Raw genomic sequence first — 25,709 nt, forward strand, 5'->3', positions numbered from 1 at the left:
TAAGGCGGCTAAAGAGGATAAACGTGTACCTGGAATAAGGCTTTGCTGAATGTGATCTTATTTGACAAATATCAGTTCAATCAAAGGTAATTGCCTATTTCCGGGGATTAAACCACCCGACTTGGACGTTAATTTACAATGTTATGAAAACTCATATGTGAATATGTACGTTATGTGGAAGATATTGATTTGAAAAATGTATTGGAGGTAACCACTTTTCCTTCGATGGGACTCGAACCCATGACCCTACAGTACGCTAGACTGGTGCTTTAACCAACTAAGCTACGAAGGACCTCCGTCGGCCTTCGCAGCCTAGCGGCTACTGAACGAGCTCGAGATTCCCAAATTGGACGCATAGTCAAATCACCCGCAATCCATTTCTCAAGCCAATACTTCCACATGTGTATTGTACACGTCCACATTAGAGGAGCGTGAGTATTTAGAATGTCTGGCGGCTATACACATTCTTCATCAGCAACGGTACTGATCAAGTGAGGTTGTGTAAGCTATTTGCCAGTCGGTCGTCAAGCTCAGACCCGACCGCATTGCGTAAGCAAGAGCACGCAACTCAAGTTCAGTTCAATCAAAGGTAATTGCCTATTTCCGGGGATTAAACCACCCGACTTGGACGTTAATTTACAATGTTATGAAAACTCATATGTGAATATGTACGTTATGTGGAAGATATTGATTTGAAAAATGTATTGAGGTAACCACTTTCCCTTCGATGGGACTCGAACCCATGACCCTACAGTACGCTAGACTGGTGCTTTAACCAACTAAGCTACGAAGGACCTCCGTCGGCCTTCGCAACCTAGCGGCTACTGAACGAGCTCGAGATTCCCAAATTGGACGCATAGTCAAATCACCTTATATGTTAATCAAATCACAAATATTTTGAGTCAAGGTCCTAAGCGTAATATGCATCATACAGTTCTCACATTTCAAACCAAGGAAAATCTGATTGGTAATTGAAAGTAACCTACGCCAAAAAACCCAGATTAATCTACCTAGCGGTGGCAATGCCTTTCCCGCTTATTAGAAAATGTCTCGAGAAAAGATCTTCAGAGAGGGCACAACTATAAATCAGTTAATGGCTTAGCCCTGAAAAATGTTTAGACGGTACATGTTTTTGACTGTCATATACACTTCTAAAATATTTAGAATGATTTTTCTTCTTTGAACTACCAAATTGTTGAAATAATTCAGACGACGAACATCATTAGTTGTTTCCAGTTTTATTTCTAAGTATAAAACTCTATGCCAAAGAAATGTGGCAAAATTCATGGTTGCGTATGAGTATAGCTAGTTGTAGATAGAAGTGGGTTACGCCGGAAGCTAGATATTTTGAACTGTTCTAATTAAAGGCTCCCATAGATACTAGCGATTTCATCGCCGCGACGATAGAACGATAGAATCGCGTCGCCTGTGTTTGGGGGAGCATTAAATCAGAACTTGTCATCACCTAACTCACACTTTAATTGGTTTCAAGAAAGTCGAATATGACCTTACACCGATGGATGTCCAATTAGTCCAAACAATCAATTTTTTAATTTTTGTAATTTGCTGTGGGTGGCTGTTAGAATGATATTTCAAGGCTTCAATTATGTTCACAAAATTTAAGGAACAAGAGTTATGAATAATATTTATCGAAAAATTTAAGATAAATAAACGCAGTTGCAAAACGCTCGATTGCATGAACATTAAAGTGGCTTGATAAAATCTTCAATCAGTATTTGTAGTATAGCATTAAATATTATATTGAGACGTCACTAGACTTCACTATGTAAGTCTTATTTGCAAATAAACAAAAAAAAAGGCTTTTCATTATTGCACAATAATCTGAAGTTTTAAGTCATAGCATGATGCAACAATCTAATAATTTTTGCTTGTTCAGATTAAATGTATCATCAACATTCCTGCATAAGCTTGTTTACATCACACATGTCTGCCTTCCACATTCCAAAACGACATTGATGAAACAGTGATATTGAAGGTATGCATTGTTATCTCTCAGTCATGCCTTATTGAAAAGGTTTTGCATCAACAGATAACCGGGTTTTTTGCAGATCTAAGTTAGAAGACTGTATGTGGTAAAGCTCGGATCAATCAACCTAGTGACAGTGTCATCTTTTTGCTTTATAGTAGTTTGGTTTATATTATCCGAAAAATGAAGAAAAAACTAAATTTATTCATGCAGTCTAACTTTTAGGAAAATCAAGCAAGGTACATTTTCAATCAAAATCAGATTACGATTACACAACTGGAATGTTTGCCGTTTACATGTACTGATATATCTATAAAATTCTTGAGCCATCCAGAAGATGGTTCCAGTTGAACAATTCCTTGAACACGAAGCCACGCCACACCGTCCCTGACGCCAAATGCCCGGGTGAGCGGCAGAAATTGCCTGATCCAGAATCCTAAGTGCCGTCTATACTTTAAAATTGTAAACCTAACTTCCGAGTCACCACGAGTACGGTGGCTTATGCCCCACTCTTAATAACTTTTAATAATAAGATGATATCGATTGTACATATCACAATGAATAGTGGCTCCGTAGCCTGAGCCTACCAAATAAACGAGCTTAGAATAAAAAATAGAACTGTTAAGTACCTTAACATGCAAATGTAAGGAAAGCTTGGTGAGAATGATTTGTATTTTTTGTTCGAAAGCAGCAATGAATGTGCCTTTTCTTTGAACGTGCTATAAAATTGTGATACTATAGCCTTTCGACACATCAAATGCAATATTGTTTTTTCCAAGATTCGATAATATATGGGTATTTGATGTTTCATCAAATGCTGATAAATTATTGTTGAATCACAAAGAGGCAGACGTCACATTTCATATATCTTCCACCGTTTAACTTTAGTTTAGATTTAATTTTTATAGGTCAAACAAACCGGAAACGCTTCTGCCGGATATTGTTTTAATGCTATGTTTTTGCACTATTGGCTTGTTCAAACACCATGCATTTAGCATTGCGTGATACACTTTCCGTGTCAAGGGATCAAACTGCGATTTATGTGAAGTGTAAGTTCTGTTTTCTGTGGTTCAATTGTCACTAACTTATAAATTCCGAGGATGCTTAAATTGAAGCCACTAGTCAGCAAACCGAGCTGAAGAAAACCTTCTACAAACGTTTTATAAAGAAAGTTGTTCAAATCAGACGATGGAAATTAAAATAACATTACTGATTATTGCAACGCTACATGCAGGTAAGTGCTCACATACTTGTTCATATGTATCCTGATCATATGAACCTGTTTATTATCAACAGCTATCGAAGGCCAATTGCTGTGCTACCACTGCGAAGACTGCACTTCTTCTAACCCAAAGATTCAACCATGCGGTTTATCGAAGACTCATACGGGCAATGAAGAACTTATTACTTCTTGGAACAACAAGAAAACTTCAAAATTGAATAATGGAAATGTTCTAACCACGGTTTGGCCAGAAACGGGTAACTCGCAGGGATTGACCGATGGTAATGAGGAAAGTATGCTGACCACGGTGTGGCCTAACTTTGGAGGTTCGAACGTGTTGACCACGGTTTGGGCAGGGCTGCTGGCAAAGCGGAATGAAGAGCCAGCTGTTGGTGATGAATACGTTTGTGTTTTGGCGAAATTTACTGGTAAGCAAGATTATTTTGAAAAGCAAAGATATTTCACGATTTTCTCACGCCTGTTATAATTGATCGTAGTTGAAGATCGTCAAATTGTTCGAAGAGGATGTGCGCGACAGCTGCAAAGCGACGACGTGACTTGTAACGAATTGTTCGGGAGCAACAATCAACAGTGTACTCTGTGTAGTTCACCTCTCTGTAATAAGTAGACGTAGTTAACAGATGCTTCACCGTTATTCCCATCTCATAATTTACAACGTTACTCATGTCATGACATCTAAATCTATTTATGTTCAATCAAGTGATATTTACAAAGTGTCTCTAGGAGGATAATATTAAAATGTCAGTGAGTGCTTCAGGAAAACATTTTTAAGACGATTCTGCCTATGGAGATACAAAATAAAATAAAATTTATTAGTAACCTGAAGAAATCCTCTTCGAATATTACTCGTGAAAGAAACAGCTTGAAGCAAGTTTATAAAACATACTTATAACAACAAACACTTCTCGAGATGGTAAATTCACTGCGGATAACAAATCCTTACAGAGGTATTACGATTACCGTACAGGAAGAATGTTTTTTGTTCCTGCATTGAGCTCATATGAGTTACGCATTGGAAATTCGCAATGGAAATCATTGACTCTCCATGGAACGGGTTTGAGACGACCGACCATGTAGCTGTTCGATCAGCTTTAATACGAATGAAGCCGTTCAACCGATCAGGTCAGTTATAGTTGTTTAACTGCATATTTACTAAGGATCATCATGATCGAAGTTGTGTTTGGGTGGTCGGTCACACATAGGGCAATGCGACCTATTATGGAGGTGTCAAGCCTAATGTCCTAATGACAGAAGTTTTGTTTGGAAACTTTAACCATAATTACTAACCATGAACCTGTTCCTCTGGATATTGGAAAAATCGTTCATTGGTTGGAACATTTTTCGCAAAAAAAATCAAATCGATGTGATTTAGGTTATAGGTTTTGGGGAAAACTCCCAAGTATTTTTAACATGCTTGAGCATCTGAAGAAAAGTTACTGAAGCTCTTCAGTATCTGCAAGGACGTTTACAGTATAGATCACACCTGTTATAAAATGCCCAAAATTCGTCTAAGAGGTAGTGTTTAGTGCCAAATTGCCAGAGTGAAAAATAATCGAAAATTTTTGGTGAAGTCTACCTTTCTTCACTTGTCAGCTCACTTCCAGACACATTCATAGTCGGCTCTGGACTGTCAATATTCGGTTGAATATTAGTCATTGAATATTTATGCACATTTCACAAATTGATAAATTATCTGAAATCTGAACACGTTTCAAATGAGTAAAGTAATTTATCACATAAAACTAAATCTGATTTTCGTCCGTGAGGCACTTTCAACGGTAAACATCAACATAAACAATGCTAACTATGTTTTTTTCTACACATAGTAAGCACAATCAGTGACAGCCGAATGAAGGAATTGGTGCAGTAGTCGTCTGACTATGTCATTCTATGTTTTGAATATTCATGCGATGTTTGTCAAAATTCGGAACGAAGTTGCTTCATGAAGATGAATATTTTAGGCTCTGCAAATTGCTATCTGTGGCAACGGAAGTCAGTAATTGTCTGGATTTGTGATACACGCAAAATGTACGAATAAGCAGTCGGCGATCAGTAGCATAATTAAGACTGAATGAGATATTTTTCCTGCTCGGGTGATATGTCGACCAGAAATTAAGAAAAATATAGACACTTCAAATGCGATGCTCAATCCGATCTGCTCCAGTCCTAAGAAGTGTACATAAGCAATGTGAAAAATGCTGGTTTTTAGTCAATCTGCGAAGAGCGAAGTCATTACCTGGTTTGAGGAAACTGAGACTTTATTATCTGGGTGGCATTTGTCCCGAAAAATTGGGTTCTAAGGTTCCCCCAAATACACAAATTCCGAGAGTGATCTTACAGTGATAATCCATTTTTAGTGTATGTAGTCGTAGTGTATGTACTTTAGTAGTATAGTGCCTATCACACTCAGTTTTTATTTCTGCAGCTCGGTAAATCCGCACAGCCCTGTGCCCAGCAAAATAAAAAACTGATATCCCGTAAAAAATGAGGTTTGTTAGCTGGGTTTCCGCCCATTATTGTCTGATTTTCAGCAATTTTGATAGATATCTCGGCAAAAAACATGTTTGCTGGGGCTCGGCTGTGCGAAACTCAGTAAAAGTTAAACAAATTGCTCAGATTCCGGTAAAAAAAATTAAGTATTTATGATCGCATATTGGTCCCATATGAAAAAAAAAACATCAAATGAAGAAAATGAGAAACAAACATCAAGCCTTCTTGTCCCATCTTAAAAATGATCGCATATGAGTCCCATGATCGAAAATGGGGCTCATGCCGTCATTTTCCATCTGGGACAAACTGGTTTGATTTTTTTGGACTTCTCATGAAGCAGCATTCCTATTTAACAAATGCATTCGATAATTCTATGATGAAAATTATCGTTACAGATTCTAGCTCGAAAATGATGAAAATTTATTTGGGACTGATATGCGATCATTGTCAGTATATGCGGTATGAAACAAAATGGTGGGTTTATCATTATATGTAACTGGTATTCAAGACGGTGATTCTGTCTGTTGAACAAAACAAAATTGTATGGATCGTCACACTTCAGGCAGCCTTCTCCCTTTCAAGCGTTACGTAATTCATGGATGATCTCTCAGGAATTTTCTTAAGAAATTGTAGGAATTTAAAAAAATAAATTGTAAGGAATTTCAATATGAAATTGTGAGTAGTTTCCACTGTAATTTCTAAGGAATTTACTTTACAAATTGTGTGGATTTTGAGAAATTGTAAGAAAAATCGTAAGCAGTTTCAATATGAAATTAATTAAAATTTTCTTTAGAAATTGTAAGGAATATCCATAAGATATTGTAAGAAATTTCAATATGAATTTAGGAATTTCCATGGAGAACTGTAATGAATTTTTATGAGAAATGCTAAGAAATAGCTAATTTTTTATTCCTTCCTTTATTTGTTAGGCACTCTGTGTTACTTAACCGCTACTGTGCCGAGATCTACTGTGGTATTATGCTCTACAGAATCCACACAGATTCTATTTTTAGATTTCCATTACCATTATCGTTGTCGTTGCTGGTCCATCTCACCATGGACTCATTGTATCCGTTTGTCCATGTCGTGTATCCAATAATCGTTACATTATTTGGTTGCCATTTATTCGGGTAACGTTGGAGGAATGCCTCCGAGAAGAACGAGTTGTCAGTCGTCATCAGGCAGCCGACGGCAAGTACACCAAAACGCCACTGTATGGGCTGTGGAACCGTCGACTGACGAGGGTTTGGTGAATTGGCTGGGAATCGAACCCATGACCATTGGCTTGTAAGGCGAACGCGTAGCCACCTACGCTACGAGACGCCCCTTCTTCTAAGGACCTATGCGAACACAATGTGGTGCTATTGGTCTTATACCGAGGCAAGTTGACATGGTAGAACCTTTAGGACTGAACTACAGAACGATTTGGAGGGCTTAGAACATCCGATTTGAACATATCTAAATCGCAAATCATATTCATGGCCTCTAAGGACCTATACGAACACAATGTAAGGCTATTGGTTATGTACCGAGGGTAGTTGAAGTCGTAGACTTTTTAGGTCTGAACTCCAGAATTGTTTCATTGTTTTTGTCGTTGCTGGTCCATCTCACCGTGAGTCCATTGTGTCCATTTGTCCATGTCGTGCATTCAATGATCGTTGCATTGTTCGGTTGCTATTTATCCCTGTAAGTTGGAGGAATGCCTCGGAGAAGAACGAGTTATAAGTTGTCATCAGGCAGCCGTGACGATAATGCGCGTCTCAATGCGCTTCCGTATGGGCTACGCATCCGACGACTGACGAGGGTTTGGTGGAGGGGCTGGAAATCGAACCCATGACAATTCGCTTGTAAGGCGAACGTGTAGCCAACTACGCTACGCGACCCCTTAAGAAATAGTCATGAGAAATTGTAAGAGATTTCATTATGAAATTGTAAGAAACTTATATGGAAAATTGCAAGGAATTTCTGTTTCTGAAAAACTGTACAGAATTGCCATGAGAAATTGTGAGGAGTTTCTATTGGGAACTGCTCAAGTTTTCCATGAAGAATTGAGTGTAATTTTCATTCAAAATTGTAAGGCATTTCCATGAGAAACTGTTAGGAAACTTCCACTTGGAATTTCTGAAGGCATTTTCGGAGGAGTCAGGGAAGAGCTTCCAAAGGAATTCCTGGATGAGTGACAAGTGAGACACTTCACTACTCACTTCTCATTTCTTCTTCCTCACTGTGAAAAGTGGGAAGTGAGAGTGAGATGTCTCACTTCCCACTACTCACTTTTACAGTGAGAAGTAAGAAATAAGTAGTAATAAGTGAGACATCTCATTTTTCACACTTCGTTTATCACTTTTAAAATGGCCATATAATCTGTTCAAATAACCTTTTCGGAAAAATAACCTATTCGGCCAAATGACTTTTTCGGTTGAATTACCTATTCGGCCAAATGACCAATTCGACCAAATTACCTATTCGGCCGGATGACCCGTTCGGCCAAATGCCTTTCGGCCAGATGGGTTTGGCCAAACGACCCTTTTTTTCTGAAAGCATTGCAGAAGGAACTTCCGAAGGAATTCTTGGGAGAACCCCTCAAAGATATTCCTGGAGGATCTTGAAGAGGAACTCTTGGAAGAGCTTCCGGAGGATTTTCTGGAGGAGTTCTTGAAGACATTTCTGCTGGAACTTCCGAAGGAATTTTTGGAGGAGCTCCCGAAGAATCTCTTGAAGGATTTACCGGAAGAATTGCTGGAGAATCTTCCGGAAAATTTCCTAGAGGAACTTATGAAGAAGTTCCTGGAGGAACTTTTGGAAGAATTTCTGGAGAAACTTGCAGAGAAATTCCTGGAGAAGCTTGCGAAGGAATTCCTGGGGAAACTTGCAGAGGAAATCGTGGAGGACCTTCCAATGGAATTCCTGGAGGAAATTCCGTAGAAATTCCTTAAGGAACTTCCGAAAGAATTTCTGCGAAAGAATTGCTGGAGATACTCACGGTCAAATTCCTGTGGAACTTGCGGAGGAATTCATAGAGGAACTTCTGAAGAAATTCCTGGAGGAACTTCTGAAGAAACTCCTGGAGGAACTTCCGAAGAAACTCCTGGAAGAACTTCCGAAGGAATTCCTGGAGGAACTTCCGAAGGAATCCGTGGAGGAACTTTTGAAGAAATTCCTGGAGCAACTTTCGAATGAACTCCTGGAAGAACTTCCGAAGAAACTCCTGGGGAACTTCCTAAGGAACTCCTGGAGGAACTTCCGAAGGAATTCCTGGAGGACCTTCCGAAGGAATTCCTGGAGGAACTTCCGAAAGAATTCCTGGAGGAACTTCCGAAGAAATTCCTGGAGGAACTTCCAAAGGAATTCCTGGAGGAACTTCCGAAGGAATTCCTGGAGGAACTTCCGAAGGAATTCCTGGAGGAACTTCCGAAGGAATTCCTGGAAGAACTTCCGAAGGAATTCCTGGAGGAACTTCCGGAGGAATTCCTGGAGGAACTTCTGAAGGAATTCCTGGAGGAAGTTCCGAAGGAATTCCTGGAGGGACTTCCGAAGAAATTCCTGGAGGAACTTCCGAAGGAATTCCTGGAGCAGCTTCCGAAGGAATTCCTAGAGGAGCTTCCGAAGGAATTCCTGGAGGAGCTTCCGAAGGAATTCCAGGATGAACTTCCAAAGGAATTCCAGGTTGAACTTCCGAAGGAATTGCAGAAGGAACTTGCGAAGGAATTCCAGGAGGAACTCCGGAAAGATTTCTTGGAGGAAGTTTCGAAAGAGTTCCTGGAGGAACTTCCAAAAGAATTCCTGGAGAAACTTCCAGAAGAGCTTCTGGAGGTTTTTTCAGAGGCACTATAGTAAGATTTTATAAAGGAATTGGAGGCATTCCTGGAGAAACCTTCGGAGGATGAACTTCCGGGGGAATTCCTGGAGCAACCTCCAGCAGTCCTTTCAAATAAACTCTAGTAGGATTTCATGAAGAAATTACTGGAGGAATTTTCGGAGGAATTGCTGGAGAAATTGAGGGGAGACTTTCAGAGTAATTTCTCGAGAAAAATTAAATAACATTGATCAACATTGAAAAATTAAATAACACAATCAAAGTAATTTTTGCAAATTCTCAGAAGTTTCTTACAATTTTCCTAACTTACCAGCAATATCCCAAATATTTTATATTATTTCACATGAAAACGTCCAATAGCCCAAAAGAATTTCTGCCTATTTAAAGTTAGCGTATTTCCAGGAACTGAAAATTCGAGAAAATCTGAAAAATATCATTTAAGGAAACACTTATGCTAAGAAATTGTTTATATCCCATGAACCTCAGAGATTCAAAAGAAATCTCACACAGTCCCAGAAAATACTTGAATTTACCACGATTTTTAATTAACATCCAACCTCCAATGTCCAGAAGGTATTTTTTTATTCTCCTTAGAATATCCTGAATACTAAGAAGTCTCCATAATATCATGCCTTAAGAGCTATAAGCCGGAAATCTTGAGCGCCAGAGATAAATCCATTTCGGAAAAATTTATTCGGAACCCAACACGACAAAAAACCGTATGCATTGTGGATTACTTGTCCGTTTTGCGTACGTTTTGTATTTTACTACATTTTCAATCCGTGTAGATTTAATATCTGACTCTTTTTTGCGTTTATGTTTATGCTCCAAAACGTAAATTTACACAAATTTTTATACTGTGTAGACTAGATTTGTCACTAACAGTCGAAAGTATTCATAGAGTTTAATAAAACTTTAGCTAAGAGCATCAATAAAATGTGAAAATGTTAAAATTAGAATTAATTTGAGAATGGGCAAGAAACTGTTTGAATTGTTTGCACTACACGATTTATGCCTTCAATCTTCAGTTAGCGGAGAAACAAATGGGAACATTACCCTCAAGTCATCTGAACAAAGGAAGATGTCGTCACGCTTTGAGCGTTCATAAGCTTACCGAGGCCCGAGGTAAGAAAAATCCCCTAAACAGGCAGTGGCAGAAGTGGTGAATCACCGACCAACACAACCCACATAAAAACATGTTGGACAGAAACTGTTTGATATTGCTGTGCATGGTTACGCTGCAAGATGAATGAAAATACCTTCCGAAGTTCTGGTATAAAAAAAATCGAGCATATTGTGTATCGGCTTTCAAGCATTAATTAGCTGAGTGCGTTGGAAATGAAATTCACTATCCAGAGCATCAATTACATTCTGAGTTATAATACTGAGTTATAATACTCATACAAGTTTCAAGTACCTTGATGAACTAATTATTTTACTCCTTAACTATTTTGGTTCACCTGTATTTTCGGATTGAATTTGACAGATAAATTCGTATCATAAATAAAAAATGTTATTAGAATCTGTTGAGGGAAGGTCAATTTACAGTGGTGTTGTATTCCTTCATATAATACCAAGCAATACATACAGTACCCTAACATTAAGTTGCTAGAAGGTCATTCGCAAATTAAGTTACGCTCTGTGAGATGGAAGAAGTTTATCGAAAAACGGTTCATTTACATGTTTCCCAATGCAAAAGGCGTCATATTCTGGTTGATAAAAAAATCATTCCTAACGATACGTAATTTGCGAATGAACCCTTGAATGCAAATGAACGAAGCCCAGTCTCAGCACAGATCGATCGAAAGAGTGGGCAGGTTCAGTCTTCTTTTGCGAGTAATAAAAAGACCACTCGTATAAATACATATCAGCATACCCTCTATCGTATCAGTTCTTCAATCCGAATGATTTACAAGCCCGGCTAATCATGAGGTACTCTCTCATAAACGTTTTTGTTTGTCTACCGATAATCAGTTCGACGGTTTCGGCGCAATTATTCGTAGCGCACATTCCAGCGGGATACTTTGCTCGGTCCAACCTGAGCGACTGCCATCAGCGATTCCACAATCGAACGCTCATGGACCAGTGTTTGGTATTTGGAGGAGTTCGCGCGAATGTGACAGAGTTCCCGCATATGGCCGTTATCGGTTGGGCAACAAGTGGAACGCATATCGCTTGGAAGTGTGGTGGGTCATTGATAACGACGCGGTTTGTTGTTACCGCGGCGCACTGTGCAGTGGACGAGGACAACAACGCTCCTAGCGTGGTGCGAGTCGGAGATGTAAATTTGGCGTCCGATGAAGATGATAAATATGCACAGCAAGTATCCATCGCACGATTTATAAGACATCCACAGCATCGGTTCAGCAGCAAGTATGATGATATTGCGTTGATCGAATTGGATCAAGAGGTGAAGTAAGTGAACTATATTTGCTTATCTAGGAAATGTGAAAAATTTGAGTTTATTTGTAGCTTAACATTGGGAGTTTGCCCAGCTTGTGTGTGGCATAATTCTCATCTGCCATACGATAATTTTGATGTGGCAGGGTTTGGAGCTACTGGATACGCCGAAAAAGGTAGCCCTTACTTACTTAAAGCATATCTGAAAATGGAAACTACGGAAAAATGCACCGAAGAATTTGCGGCAACTCGAGGTCTACCAAATGGAATAACCGAGAAACAGCTGTGTGCTTCCAATACCAAAATGGATACTTGTCAGGGAGATTCAGGAGGACCACTGCAGATTACTCTAAATTCTTATAACAGACAAATTCCGACATTAATTGGAGTGACTTCCTTTGGTAGAAGCTGTGGTTTCGGTTCATTTGGCGTGTATCAAAAAATCCATCCTCACATCATGTGGATAGAATCAATTGTTGGTGAATCGTTAGACCTATTAGAATGCGCGAAAAAGTACGAGCAATTCAGAGTAGATCACCAACTGGAACCGGAGTGTAAAATAGCTGGTCCTTTCGTTAATAGGGTAAGAATTAATAGCAGAGATGGACATTTTCAAGTGTTATTTATTTTGAAATCCAGCCATTTCAATTAATTCAATACTGACAAGCCATATCTCATAATTACCAGTACATCAATATTTTATTACAATCTGATGTTTCCCTAACAGGTGGAGCTTCATTGGGAACATGGACAACACAACCCACAGTGTGCCGGGACTCTAATCGATTACAACACCGTTATCACATCAGCCAGCTGTACCACGAATTCTGCTGGGAACGAGCCTCACTATATATCCATATTGGGTTATACAGTTCCCATCTCCGAGATTAATCGTTTTCCAGATTACACACCGGGAGTGCTGAAGCACAATATTGCTCTTATAAGACTCAAATTCTACTTAAAACCAAATTTAAAAGTTGCTCCCGCTTGTCCAATATCAGGATTTGACGGAGGTGGTATTGGATCGTTGAAAATAGCACGTAACGATTCCATCAGCAATAAGGAACCACTGTTTCTGCCAATTCGCCAAAAATGTGATGACAAATCGTTCTCCAGTCTACATTTAGCGGATGATACTTCGGGCAACGATATGGACTGCTACATCTCAAACTATCGTCTAATTCCAGGACTTTGCAACATCGACGAGGGAGGACCATTCCTGAATCACGGTCACTCCTCGCTTCAAGGAATCAACATTTTACCAGGGGACTGTGGTTCTCAGAATCCATTGGTTGTGCTTAAATTAGATTCCTACATCCCATGGATAGAATCATTCGTGCTTGACCGATCGGTTACTCCAGAGCCACCAATTTCATTCCCAGAAGACAACTCCACGCTGTTTTTCAAACCATGCCACACCCGAGATGGTACGGAAGGTGTCTGCCTTAGTCATTGGGGTTGCGGTGCGGAAATTGTAAAACAAAAACATAATGGAACAGGAGTGACTATGTGTGGATTCGAAGGTGATGTGGGGTATATATGCTGCCCGCAAGGAAGCATAGGCACTGTACCTTTACTGATATCACGGCCTATTGAATTACCTTTGATTGAAATAGATACAATAAATCCGCTAGAGCCCTGAGAAATGGTTTGAAAATTAGTCATAGGATCAACACTTAAGATGGATGCACAGTAGACCACTTCATGTTTTGAAAAGCATAAAAAATTCAACCGGTAAGCCCGGAATCATAATTCTTATGCTAAAATGAGCCTTTTGTCAAAATTTTAGCAAATTCGGATGAAATTTTGATGTAGTGTTTTTGAGCTATTTTCAAATTTCAAAAAAATCTTACGGAAAATATAAACGTTGAAAATCATCACAACAACCTCTAAATGAAAACTTAGGTTGACTAAGCTCTCACCCATGATAAAAAGTTGTGACAAGCTTAGACAGAGTGTACATATCAATGGTTGCTACTCCGTGATTGATCTGAACTGGTGCAAATTGCACTACGATCCAAGTTAATAGTGGTTGGGATTTACCATCTATTCTCGAAGTGCACGTTTCAGCAGCTCGCAAATGTTGATTAAAAATGGCACCGGCCAAGTCCTCACAGTCATTTGGGAAAGGGAGGGCTATTGTTGCTACTAGAGACCGATAATACCTCTGCATCTCCACAATTACCACGGAAAGGAAGTTGTGTTAGTTGGGTGGGGTAATTAGTAACATAGATCGGGATTTACCATGGAAAGTGATGTGACCTATGCAACTTATACACAACAGTATTAGCATTTCCTTACTTTGTTCAATTGTTCATCCTACGCGAGAATAAACAATCAATTTCGGAATTTCGGATTAGGCGCCCACGTCATCATTTCTTTAACGTAAAGAAAGTAAAAAAGGATTAAAATTGAAAATAAAGTAATATTTACAGCTGCTCAACCACATTGATAGTAATCGCAAAGCTAATGACGATCAGCAACATATTTTATCTCTATTTGAGGTTAAATAAGAATGTTCAGCTGGGGGGTCCCGTAGCGTAGTTGGCTACACGTTCGTCTTACAAGCGAATGGTCATGGGTTCGATGCCCAGCCCCTCCACCAAACCCTCGTCAGTCGCCGGATGCGCAGCCCATGCGGTAGCGTATTGGGGAACGCGTCTTACCGTCACGGTTGCCTGATGACGACTGACAACTTGTTCTTCTCGGAGGCATTCCTCCAACGAACCCGGCTTAAGGTCACTCCTGACGGAATCCAAATTCCAAAGTGCTCGCGTTTTCGGGGGCACATCACTCGATTCAGAGGCGGCGCACAACTGTCATTTTTGTTGATTTAGCTTTGCTGCGTCGCAGCATGCGTGAAATAATAAAAATGACAGTTGTGCGTTTCTTCCGTATCGAGTGGTGTGCCCCCGAAAACGCGAGCACTTTTAATCTTGGATTCCGTTAGGAGTGACCTTAATGGCAACTGAACAATGCAACGAACATTGGATGCACGACATGGACAAACGGACACAATGGACTCACAATGAGATGGACTGGCAACGACAACAATAATGGTAATGGAAATCTAAAAATAGATTCTGTGTGGATTTTGTTCAGCTGAATACCACAGTAGATCTCGGCACAGTAGCGGTTAAGTAACACAGAGTACCTAACAAATAAAGAAAGGAATAATAAGAATGTTCAGCCAGACATGTTTTGTTATTTTACGTTTATTTTACAAGTCGTTTATTTTGCATTACTTTCGCGCGCGGTTGTGTGTGTCGTTTGCCGTGATCAGTATACCGTAATCTGGATCTCACTGGTATAAATCCTGATATGCCGGTTGGCACTCGTGTTAGGCTTGTGCGCTTTGAGCGGCACACGGTCGCTTCCTAGTCAACATAAAATCGTATACGGTGCAATATAAGATGCTAAATTGGAGACGATATTATGGTCAAAAATATCCTTTCTGTACATTCAAAGTTAATTGCCTATATGCCGGGTATTAAGCCACCCGGAGTAGAAATTAATTACTATGTCTGAAACTTGATTATGCATATGTACAACAAGTGATAGATTTAGTTCGGAAAAGGTATTGGAGGGTAACCGCCCCTTCGGTGGGGTTTGATCCCACGACCCTAGTTCGCATGACAGGTGCTTTCCCTACTAAGCTACGAAGGACCTCCGTCGTCCACCGCAGCTTAGCGGGTACTGATGAAACCAAATTCCCAGCACCAGGTACCAGCCGATCTCTCGCAATACATTTTCAGAACTAACTCTCTCAAATGTATTTTTGTACACAATGTCAACCAAGTAGGATGAGTATTTAATATTGTCCGGCTCCTACACACTTGCTTCATCAGCAACGGCGCTCAATGAAGTAGGGTTGTGTGAGGTTGTGCCAGTTTGGTCGTCAGATCCCAACACGACCACACAAGCGAAGAGAGATCGCCACTCGAGATCAGTACATTCAAAGTTAATTGCCTATATGCCGGGTATTGAGCCACCCGGAGTGGAAATTAATTACTATGTCTGAAACTTGATTATGCATATGTACAACATGTGATAGATTTAGTTCGGAAAAGGTATTGGAGGGTAACCGCCCCTTCGGTGGGGTTTGATCCCACGACCCCAGTTCGCATGACAGGTGCTTTCCCTACTAAGCTGGACGACGGAGGTCCTTCGTAGCGAGCAACGCCTAATAATATACTCTTTGTCATCAACAGAGTTTGTTACTGACAAACGCACCTAGACAAACTTTTATTTTTATTTAGCCCGAACACAATATGACAAGAATCATTTGCCTTACATGCTCTGATATTTCCGAGAATACGATGCTGTAATTTTGTAATCATTGTTCGGTTCTCGAATATTTCCATAAAAGCAGAAACTATGATAGCATAAAACCGAAAATTGCTCTAGAAATAATGCAAAATAACGGGATGATTAGATAACATGCTGTTATTTTGCATTATTTCTTTTTTGTTGCTGACAAAATTTTGTCGTTGGTTCTCTTTTGTCGCTTGTTTCGCATGCGCATTCCGAATAGGACATAAGGTCGCATAGGACATCAGGCCGCATAGGCCATTTGGTCGTAAAGGTCATTCGAAAAGTGAAAAATCAGGTGTGAGAAGTGAAGCATCTCACTTCTCACCACTTATTTCCCACTTCTCATTGTAAAAAGTGAGAGGCGCAAAGTGATTAGTGAAACGCTCTCTACCCACTTCACACTATTCACAGTGAAAAGTGATAAATTAGGAGTGAGAAGTGAGACGTCTCACTTGTCACCCCTCATTTCTCACTTCTCACTATGAAAAGTGAGTAGCGCGAAATGACGAGGTGTGAGAAGTGAGAAATGAGAAGTGAGTAGTGAGCAATTCTCTGTAAAATCGAAGGTCGATTTATATTTGTATTTTTTATTTCCCTGAAATTTTGAATATATATCCTTTGAATCTATGACAAAAGGTCGAAAGACAAAAGGTCGAAAGACAAAAGGTCAAAAAGACTAAAGGTCGAAAAGACTAAAGGTCGAAAGGGCAAAAGCTCGAAATAACAAAACGTCGAAAAGGACAGAAGGTCGAAAGGACAAAAGGTCGAAAAGTACAGAAGGTCGACCGGGACAAAAGGTCGAAAAGAACAAATGGTCGGGTTGGGTGTATTCCAAAAGAATTAATGAAATGCATTTAACTTCAAGCAGAAATAACTCACTCACCATATCAATCAAAGTTGAAGAATGAGCAATTTTCAAAGAAGGAGTAATTACTATGAAACAATATTATGAATATCTAGATAGTTCTGTTAGAGATAAAAAAGATTGTTCATTTAGGAAATGAATAAAACTTGTATTGCGCAGACAGAGTTGTCCTATACAGTTGGCAAAAAAGTTGCTCTTTTATTTTAAACTATTTTGGACAACTGAATAAAATTCATTCAATGAGTGCAAATAATAGATGAATATCTATGTTTTCTGAATGTCACTTCGATCTGTCAAAATAGTGTACTCCGCAGCCACGCAGGCGCACACATTGAAAATACACCGGCGTGTAATATCACCGGTGTATTTGATGTGCGGCGTGCACCATTTTGACAGATCGAAGTGACATTTAGAACACTCAACATCCATCTATTAGTTGTACTCACTGAATGAATTTTATTAATTGTTAAAAATAGTGAAAAGAGCAGAGATTTTGCTAACTGTGTAGTGCAACTTTGGTGCTAGATTGACTTTCTTCGTTTCAGTTCCTTGTCCATTTTAACCTTTTGTCCCTTTCGACCTTTTGATCTTTTTGATCTTTAGTTTCTTTCGACCTTTTGTCCCTTTCGACGTTCTGTCCTTTTCGACCTTTTGTCCCGTTCGACGTTTCGTCCTTCGACCTTTTGTCCCTTTCGACCTTTTGTCCTTTTCGACCATTTGTCCCTTCGAGCTTTTGTCTTTCGACGTTTTGTCTTTCGACCTTTTGTCCTTTCGACATTTTGTTCCTAACCTATATCCTTTATGGCCAAAAAACATTATCTGCATCATTGGTTTGCCATTTTGACTGTAACTTTTGACAAGGGCCTAAGCAAATTTCAACACTTTCAAAAAAATAAATAACTTGAAAACGGCCGATCATTCTGGTCTGGGAGCTGCGGACTCGATCGATTCTTATTTTCAAGATATTTTGCTTGAAACCCGCGAATTTCCTCTCAGTGTTCAATGTACACGTTACGATTTTCTCACATTGAATTATAATTATCTTTATCTTTTAAAAATTGATTTCATAGATTTCGTCGATTTACTGCATTGCATAAATTATTGTGCCGATCGTAAAATTGAATAATGTTGTTCAATTGTTAAAATTCCTCTGTTGGTTTGATACGACACCAAATAACTGAGTTTTGTTATAAATGAACTATAGTTAGTATGAGTTGATTTACACGTGTACTCTTTCGGCTGCGCTCAGAATGCCCACAAACTCTCTCGATGCGATGGATACTTTTTGACAGCTTGCTTTGGAGATTTTTTGACGATCGTTTTGACTCTATCCGCAGCTCCCAGATTCTGGTGTCTTTGGCAAAGTTTTAGGTAATCAATGGGGCTATGTGAAAAAATATACACTGCGAAAAAAAAATTCAAACATTGAAAATAAAACTTAAAAATCGATTTTCAATATTTTTTATTTTTTGATATGTTGTGGCAGATAATATATGTGTTCGGGCACGAACGTTACACTCGTAGCTGCTGCTGGATCGAAGCAGAGCAGCGTGTGTGCTGCCTTTCATTTGTGTATTTTTTTGTTCTCCGTTCTCGCGCCAAGTGGTCGCGTTATATGCGTAGCGTTTGGCGCGCTGTTTAGTCCTATCAGAATTCAAATTTGAATGTTGTGCACACGTCCCTAATAAATGTTTATATAAAATCCGTACTTAGAGTCGCCTATAAAAGGCGACTCTCAATGTCATGTAATGTACAGTGTTCATAGTAACCTCCGAGTAGGCACGCTGCCTCTCGGAGGCAATAAATCAACCGTCAAGTCAAGCAGTAGTTTCTTTATTCGTCGCCCGGAGAATCACTAAAAATCAACACAACGTAGGGTCGTCCCACCCTGGACGAAACATTGGTGCCGTGACCAGGATGGTGCCTGGAGTGAATTTCTGGACTACGAAGAGAAGGAAGCTGCTGACATCAGTGGGACACTGGATCGAATATCTTCTTCGGCTCCTCGTTTTGGACAGCGTCCCAGCGAACCCGTGCTGCCTAGTCGGATGCCGTGAATCCCAATCGGCCAGCCTGCCGTTCCAGTCGGACTGCTACAAATCGCCGAAGAAGAAGCCACCAAGCCGCTGTGCCGAGCCACAGGGCTGTTAGGGGAGCGGAGCGTACCATCCGTCCCCAGAGATCGTCATCCCACCCGGCCGTTGCGCCATTTCGGACCCAGCGTCCACATTCGGACCCCAGCGGTCACATCCGACCTCAGCGGTCATATACGGACCCAGCGTCCACAACCGGACCCAGCGTCCACATTCGGACCCAGCGTCCACAGGCGGACTCAGCGTCCACATTCGGGCCCCAGCGGTCACATCCGGACCGTCAGGGTCAACCTTCCCGGCCGCAGCGCCATTTCGGACCCAAGCGATCACACCCGGATCGCCAGCGTCAACCGACCCGGCCATCGCGCCATTTTGAACCCTAGTTTAGTATATCGGACCGTCAGCGTCATGTTTAGTGGACCACAGCGTCATCTGAAGTTTGGAAGGCCGCAGCGCCGCCTCAACCGGCCCGGAGCGTATCATCCGGCCGGGCAAATCGAAGTCAACTTATACAACATCAATTAGTCCGGAGCGCATTCAACCTAATCAATCCATCCATCCAATAAGTCATCAACAGCCATGCCGCTTTCGCAATTCACATCCTATCAAAGACCATCGATTGTGCGCACCCAACAGCTGCAGCAGCCTCAGCACAAACGCAGCAGATGATCAGAAAACGGAATTTGAAAACATTCGTTTTGGGGGGCAGTATGTTCGGGCACGAACGTTACACTCGTAGCTGCTGCTGGATCGAAGCAGAGCAGCGTGTGTGCTGCCTTTCATTTGTGTAATTTTTTGTTCTCCGTTCTCGCGCCAAGTGGTCGCGTTATATGCGTAGCGTTTGGCGCGCTGTTTAGTCCTATTAGAATTTAAATTTGAATGTTGTGCACACGTCCCTAATAAATGTTTATATAAAATCCGTACTTAGAGTCGCCTATAAAAGGCGACTCTCAATGTCATGTAATGTACAGTGTTCATAGTAACCTCCGAGTAGGCACGCTGCCTCTCGGAGGCAATAAATCAACCGTCAAGTCAAGCAGTAGTTTCCTTATTTGTTGCCCGGAGAATCACCACTAAAAATCAACACAACGTAGGGTCGTCCCACCCTGGACGAAACAATGTGTATTAGTGCAAAATAATGGGTCATGATGGAGAAATGATGGACAAAAAAGTGAAATTTTTTTAAAAATAGGTTGGTTTTTCAAAAATGGTTGAAATATTAATTTTACGTTTTTATCAATCCGACTTTATGAAAGTACGTTAAATTTCCAATGGAAAAGGAATAAATCAATTTTTGCCTTTCTCGTATACTAAGTATACGGTAAAGGCTATATGATCGCTCCAAAAACAAACTTTTTATAGATGGCCCGGAGACCCATAGTGTTATATACCAATCGACTCAGTTCGACGAAGCGAGGTGATGTCTGTGTGTGTGTGTGTGTGTGTGTGTGTGTGTGTGTGTGTGTGTGTGTGTGTGTGTGTGTGTGTGCAAAACTACTCAAAAATGTCACTCATTTTTCGGGCATTTACCCTCAACCGATTTGCTCGCAACAAATTGCATTCGACGCAGAATCCTGTCCCATTATTTTCTATTTGAAATTGGCCAGATCGGACTATGGGATCAGAAGTTATGGCCAAAATACAAATTCATACGAAAAAAATCGCGTAAAAAATGTCACTCATTTTCCGGGCACTTATCCTCAATCGATTTGCTCACAACAAGTTGCATTCGACGTAGAATCCTGTCCCGTTGTTTCCTATTTGAAATTGGTCAGATCGGACTATGGGATCAGAAGTTATGGCCAAAATACAAATTCATACGAAAAAATCGCGTAAAAAATGTCACTCATTTTTCGGGCATTTATCCTCAACCGATTTGCTCACAACAAGTTGCATTCGACGCAGAATCCTGTCCCATTGTTTCCTATTTTAAATTGGACAGATCGGACTATGGGATCAGAAGTTATGGCCAAAATACAAATTCATACGAAAAAATCGCGTAAAAAATGTCACTCATTTTCCGGGCACTTATCCTCAATCGATTTGCTCACAACAAGTTGCATTCGACGTAGAATCCTGTCCCGTTGTTTCCTATTTTAAATTGGACAGATCGGACTATGGGATCAGAAGTTATGGCCAAAATACAAATTCATACGAAAAAATCGCGTAAAAAATGTCACTCATTTTTCGGGCATTTATCCTCAACCGATTTGCTCGCAACAAGTTGCATTCGACGCAGAATCCTGTCCCATTGTTTCCTATTTTAAATTGGACAGATCGGACTATGGGATCAGAAGTTATGGCCAAAATACAAATTCATACGAAAAAATCGCGTAAAAAATGTCACTCATTTTTCGGGCACTTATCCTCAATCGATTTGCTCACAACAAGTTGCATTCGACGTAGAATCCTGTCCCGTTGTTTCCTATTGAAAATTGGCCATATCGGACTATGGGATCGAAAATTATACCATTTTTTGCCTTTCTCGTATACTAAGTATACGGTAAAGGCTATATGATCGCTCCAAAAACAAACTTTTTATAGAAGGCCCGGAGACCCATAGTGTTATATACCAATCGACTCAGTTCGACGAATCGAGGTGATGTCTGTGTGTGTGTGTGTGTGTGTGTGTGTGTGTGTGTGTGTGTGTGTGTGTGTGTGTGTGTGTATGTGTGTGTGTGTGTGTGTGTGTGTGCGCAAAACTACTCAAAAAATGTCACTCATTTTTCGGGCACTTATCCTCAACCGATTTGCTCGCAACAAGTTGCATTCGACGCAGAATCCTGTCCCATTGTTTCCTATTTGAAATTGGCCAGATCGAACCATGGGATCAGAAGTTATGGCCAAAATACAAATTCATACGAAAAAATCGCGTAAAAAATGTCACTCATTTTTCGGGCACTTATCCTCAACCGATTTGCTCGCAACAAGTTGCATTCGACGCAGAATCCTGTCCCATTGCTTCCTATTTGAAATTGGCCAGATCGAACTATGGGATCAGAAGTTATGGCCAAAATACAAATTCATACGAAAAAATCGCGTAAAAAATGTCACTCATTTTTCGGGAACTTATCCTCAACCGATTTGCTCGCAACAAGTTGCATTCGATGCAAAATCCTGTCCCATTGTTTCCTATTTGAAATTGGCCAGATCGAACTATGGGATCAGAAGTTATGGCCAAAATACAAATTCATACGAAAAAATCACGTAAAAAATGTCACTCATTTTCCGGGCACTTAACCTCAATCGATTTGCTCACAACAGGTTGCATTCGACGTAGAATCCTGTTGTTTCCTATTTGAAATTGGTCAGATCGGACTATGGGATCAGAAGTTATGGCCAAAATACAAATTCATACGAAAAAATCGCGTAAAAAATGTCACTCATTTTTCGGGAAATTATTCTCAACCGATTTGCTCGCAACAAGTTGCCTTCGATGCAAAATCCTATCTTATTGTTTCCTATTTGAAATTGCCAGATCGAACTATGGGATCAGAAGTTATGGCCAAAATACAAATTCATACAAAAAAATCGCGTAAAAAATGTCACTCATTTTTCGGGCACTTATCCTCAACCGATTTGCTCGCAACAAGTTGCATTCGACGCAGAATCCTGTCCCATTGTTTCCTATTTGAAATTGGCCAGATCGAACTATGAGATCGAAAATTATGGCCAAAATACAAATTCATACGAAAAAATCGCGTAAAAAATGTCACTCATTTTCCGGGCATTTATCCTCAATAGATTTGCTCACAACAAGTTGCATTCGACGTAGAATCCTGTCCCGTTGTTTCCTATTGAAAATTGGTAATATCGGACTATGGGATCGAAAATTATACCATTTTGCCTTTCTCGTATACTAAGTATACGGTAAAGGCTATATGATCGCTCCAAAAACTTTTTATAGAAGGCCCGGAGACCCATAGTGTTATATACCAATCGACTCAGTTCGACGAATTGAGGTGATGTCTGTGTGTGTGTGTGTGTGTGTGTGTGTGTGTGTATGTATGTGTGTGTGTGTGTGTGTATGTGTGTGCAAACTACTCAAAAATGTTACTCATTTTTCGGGCACTTACCCTCATCCCATTTGCTCGCAACAAGTTGCATTCGACGCAGAATCATGTCTAATTGTTTCTTATTTGAAATTGGCCAGATCGGACTATGGGATCAGAAGTTATGGCCAAAATACAAATTCATTCGAAAAAATCGCGTAAAAAATGTCACTCATTTTTCGGGCACTTACCCTCAACCGATTTGCTCGCAACAAGTTGCATTCGACGCAGAATCCTGTCCCATTGTTTCCTATTTGAAATTGGCCAGATCGGACTATGGGATCGAAAGTTATGATCAAAATACAAATTCATACGAAAAAATCGCGTAAAAAATGTCACTCATTTTTCGGGCACTTATCCACAACCGATTTGCTCGCAACAAGTTGCATTCGACGCAGAATGTCTCATATTTTCTTATTGAAAATTGGCCAGATCGGACTTAGATGGGCTTAGATGTTAATGGTCAAATTACTATTTATTGTGAAAAAGAGTTCGAAAAAGTCTAGCTCACTTTTTTAGCACTTAGACTTCATCTATTGACGCTCGCAACCAACAGATTGCATTCGACGCAGAATCTTGTCCCATTGTTTTCTATTGAAAATTGGCTAGACTATGGGACTATGGGATCGGAAATTATGGCTGAAACACCATTTTTGCCTTTTTATACGAAATAGCTGTATGTTCGCTCCAAAACCAAACTTTTACAGAAGGCCTGGAGACTCATAGTGTTATATACGTATAAGCTCGACGAACTGCGATGATGTCTCTGAGTGTGTGTGCGCGCACCAAAAGTGCGAAAAGTTTAGCTCACTTTTTTGGAACTTATCCTCAACCGATTTAATTCCAACTATAGATAGTAGAATATATAGATGAGCGAAAGCATGGCTGAGTCGATTTTTCTGCCCGTGCACACGCACATATGACGTCACAGCCCTTAACGTTTCCATTGAAATCGTGACGTCATGCTCGTTTGGAGACACGTTTGACAGTTCGTTTGGAGGCAGAGGATTTATCTTCACTCATCTGTATATTCCACTATCTATAATTCCAACAAGTTTCATTCGACGCGGAATCCTGTCGTATTGTTTTCTATTGAAAATTTGGACCATGGGCACAGAAATTATGGCCAAAATATACTATGTGTTATAAAAAAGCGAGTAAAAAAGTCTAGCTGACTTTTAATGGACTACCCTCAACCGATTTACTCACAAAAATTGCATTAGATGCGGAATCCTGTTCTATTTAGAAAGTTGGCCAGATTGGACTATTACCTTAGAAATTATGGCCAAAATACTTTTTGCCTTTCTTGTGCAACAAAGTTGTACCGAAAGACTATAATTTCTTTCCGAAAACGAACTATCGGATGCTTTCACACTGATACACTTCCCTCCCTCTTCATACGGGAGTTTGGCAGAAAGACGGTCATGAGATTTATATCATAACAAATATTGCCCTCCGCTCGCTTGATGGGAATGACATTTTCGTTTTCTTTTTGTGTAGTCGGAGCTTCAGTTCAATTTACATCCAAAAGTGATATCCTTAAAATATATAACTGGGTAACATAAAACAGGGGTATATACATCAAAAGATTGGAAAAGGAAACAAAATTGTCGAAATTCTTATTAGCATATTGTAGATCAACTTGAAAGCTGAGATCTCGCGACAATCGCATTTTTCGCATTTCCCGATGTTGCAACTGCATTGCGGGTAGTGCGCATCTGTGCCATAGTCGTGCACCACTCGCGATGCAGTTGCGACATCCGGGAATGGGACAAAATATGATTTTCGGTTTTCAACTGGATCTACAATATCTTTGCCTTAAATAATCTGATTTTCATAGAACGGACAAAAAAAAATTTCTTTTTTACTCCTAGCTACTAGCTCATCTATTTTCAAGCACACACATTTTACGAAGGTCGAGAAAGGCACCATCACCGCTAGGTGGATTAACCTGGGTTTTTTCTAAGTGCAGCCGTTTCTGAGATACAACGGTTTGAAGATAAAACACACCGATTTTTTAAATTTCCAGTCTTTTTCGAATGTTTTTCAAATCTATTTAACATAGAATCAAATGTTACTGAAATCATCGATATTTATTGTCCAAGATGCTAGTAATGGGGCAGTGGTTGGTCATTTTCATGCTAAGGGCCCTCCTTAGCCGTGCGGTGAGACGCGCGGCTACAAAGCAAGACCATGCTGAGGGTGGCTGGGTTCGATTCCTGGTGCCGGTCTAGGCAATTTTCGGATTGGAAATTGCCTCGCCTTCTCTGGGCATAAAAGTATCATCGTGCTAGCCTCAGGATATACGAATGCAAGAATGGTAACCTAGCTTAGAAACCTCGCAGTTAATAACTGTGGAAGTGCATCATGAACACTAAGCTGCGAGGCGGCTCTGTCCCAAGGTAGGGATGTAATGCCAATAAGAAGAAGAAGAAGAAGATGAAGAAG

The 25,709-nt window shown here is 40.2% G+C and overlaps 2 protein-coding genes and 1 non-coding gene across 3 annotated transcripts; 2 read left to right on the plus strand and 1 right to left on the minus strand.

Annotated features, from left to right (window-relative positions):
• Positions 1-217: 217 nt before the first annotated feature.
• Trnaa-agc (transfer RNA alanine (anticodon AGC)) lies at positions 218-292 on the minus strand. Its single transcript has one exon. It is a non-coding gene; the product is annotated as a tRNA-Ala (tRNA).
• Positions 293-3,090: 2,798 nt separating this feature from the next.
• Positions 3,091-4,006, plus strand: LOC134217199 (uncharacterized). The gene is made up of 3 exons (XM_062695983.1): positions 3,091-3,221; positions 3,284-3,637; positions 3,707-4,006. The coding sequence occupies exons 1-3, from the start codon at positions 3,176-3,178 to the stop codon at positions 3,835-3,837; spliced, it is 531 nt and encodes a 176-aa protein (XP_062551967.1). The 5' UTR covers positions 3,091-3,175; the 3' UTR covers positions 3,838-4,006.
• A 7,318-nt stretch (positions 4,007-11,324) lies between these two features.
• Positions 11,325-13,739, plus strand: LOC134217200 (polyserase-2-like). The gene is made up of 3 exons (XM_062695984.1): positions 11,325-11,952; positions 12,010-12,520; positions 12,665-13,739. Exons 1-3 carry the CDS (start codon positions 11,465-11,467, stop codon positions 13,577-13,579), a joined length of 1,914 nt encoding a protein of 637 aa, XP_062551968.1. The 5' UTR covers positions 11,325-11,464; the 3' UTR covers positions 13,580-13,739.
• Positions 13,740-25,709: the final 11,970 nt, after the last annotated feature.

The sequence above is a fragment of the Armigeres subalbatus genome, chromosome 2 (assembly GCF_024139115.2).
Source record: "Armigeres subalbatus isolate Guangzhou_Male chromosome 2, GZ_Asu_2, whole genome shotgun sequence".
Taxonomy (NCBI): Eukaryota; Metazoa; Arthropoda; class Insecta; order Diptera; family Culicidae; genus Armigeres; species Armigeres subalbatus.

Excerpts from the sequence above, each read along its gene's own strand:
- LOC134217200 (XM_062695984.1), top strand. The coding sequence starts at position 11,465 with ATGAGGTACTCTCTCATAAACGTTTTTGTTTGTCTACCGATAATCAGT. Across the intron at positions 11,953-12,009 it reads GAATTGGATCAAGAGGTGAA|CTTAACATTGGGAGTTTGCC; the intron begins GTAAGTGAACTA and ends GTTTATTTGTAG. Across the intron at positions 12,521-12,664 it reads CTGGTCCTTTCGTTAATAGG|GTGGAGCTTCATTGGGAACA; the intron begins GTAAGAATTAAT and ends TTTCCCTAACAG.
- LOC134217199 (XM_062695983.1), top strand. The coding sequence starts at position 3,176 with ATGGAAATTAAAATAACATTACTGATTATTGCAACGCTACATGCAG. Across the intron at positions 3,222-3,283 it reads TATTGCAACGCTACATGCAG|CTATCGAAGGCCAATTGCTG; the intron begins GTAAGTGCTCAC and ends TATTATCAACAG. Across the intron at positions 3,638-3,706 it reads TGTTTTGGCGAAATTTACTG|TTGAAGATCGTCAAATTGTT; the intron begins GTAAGCAAGATT and ends AATTGATCGTAG.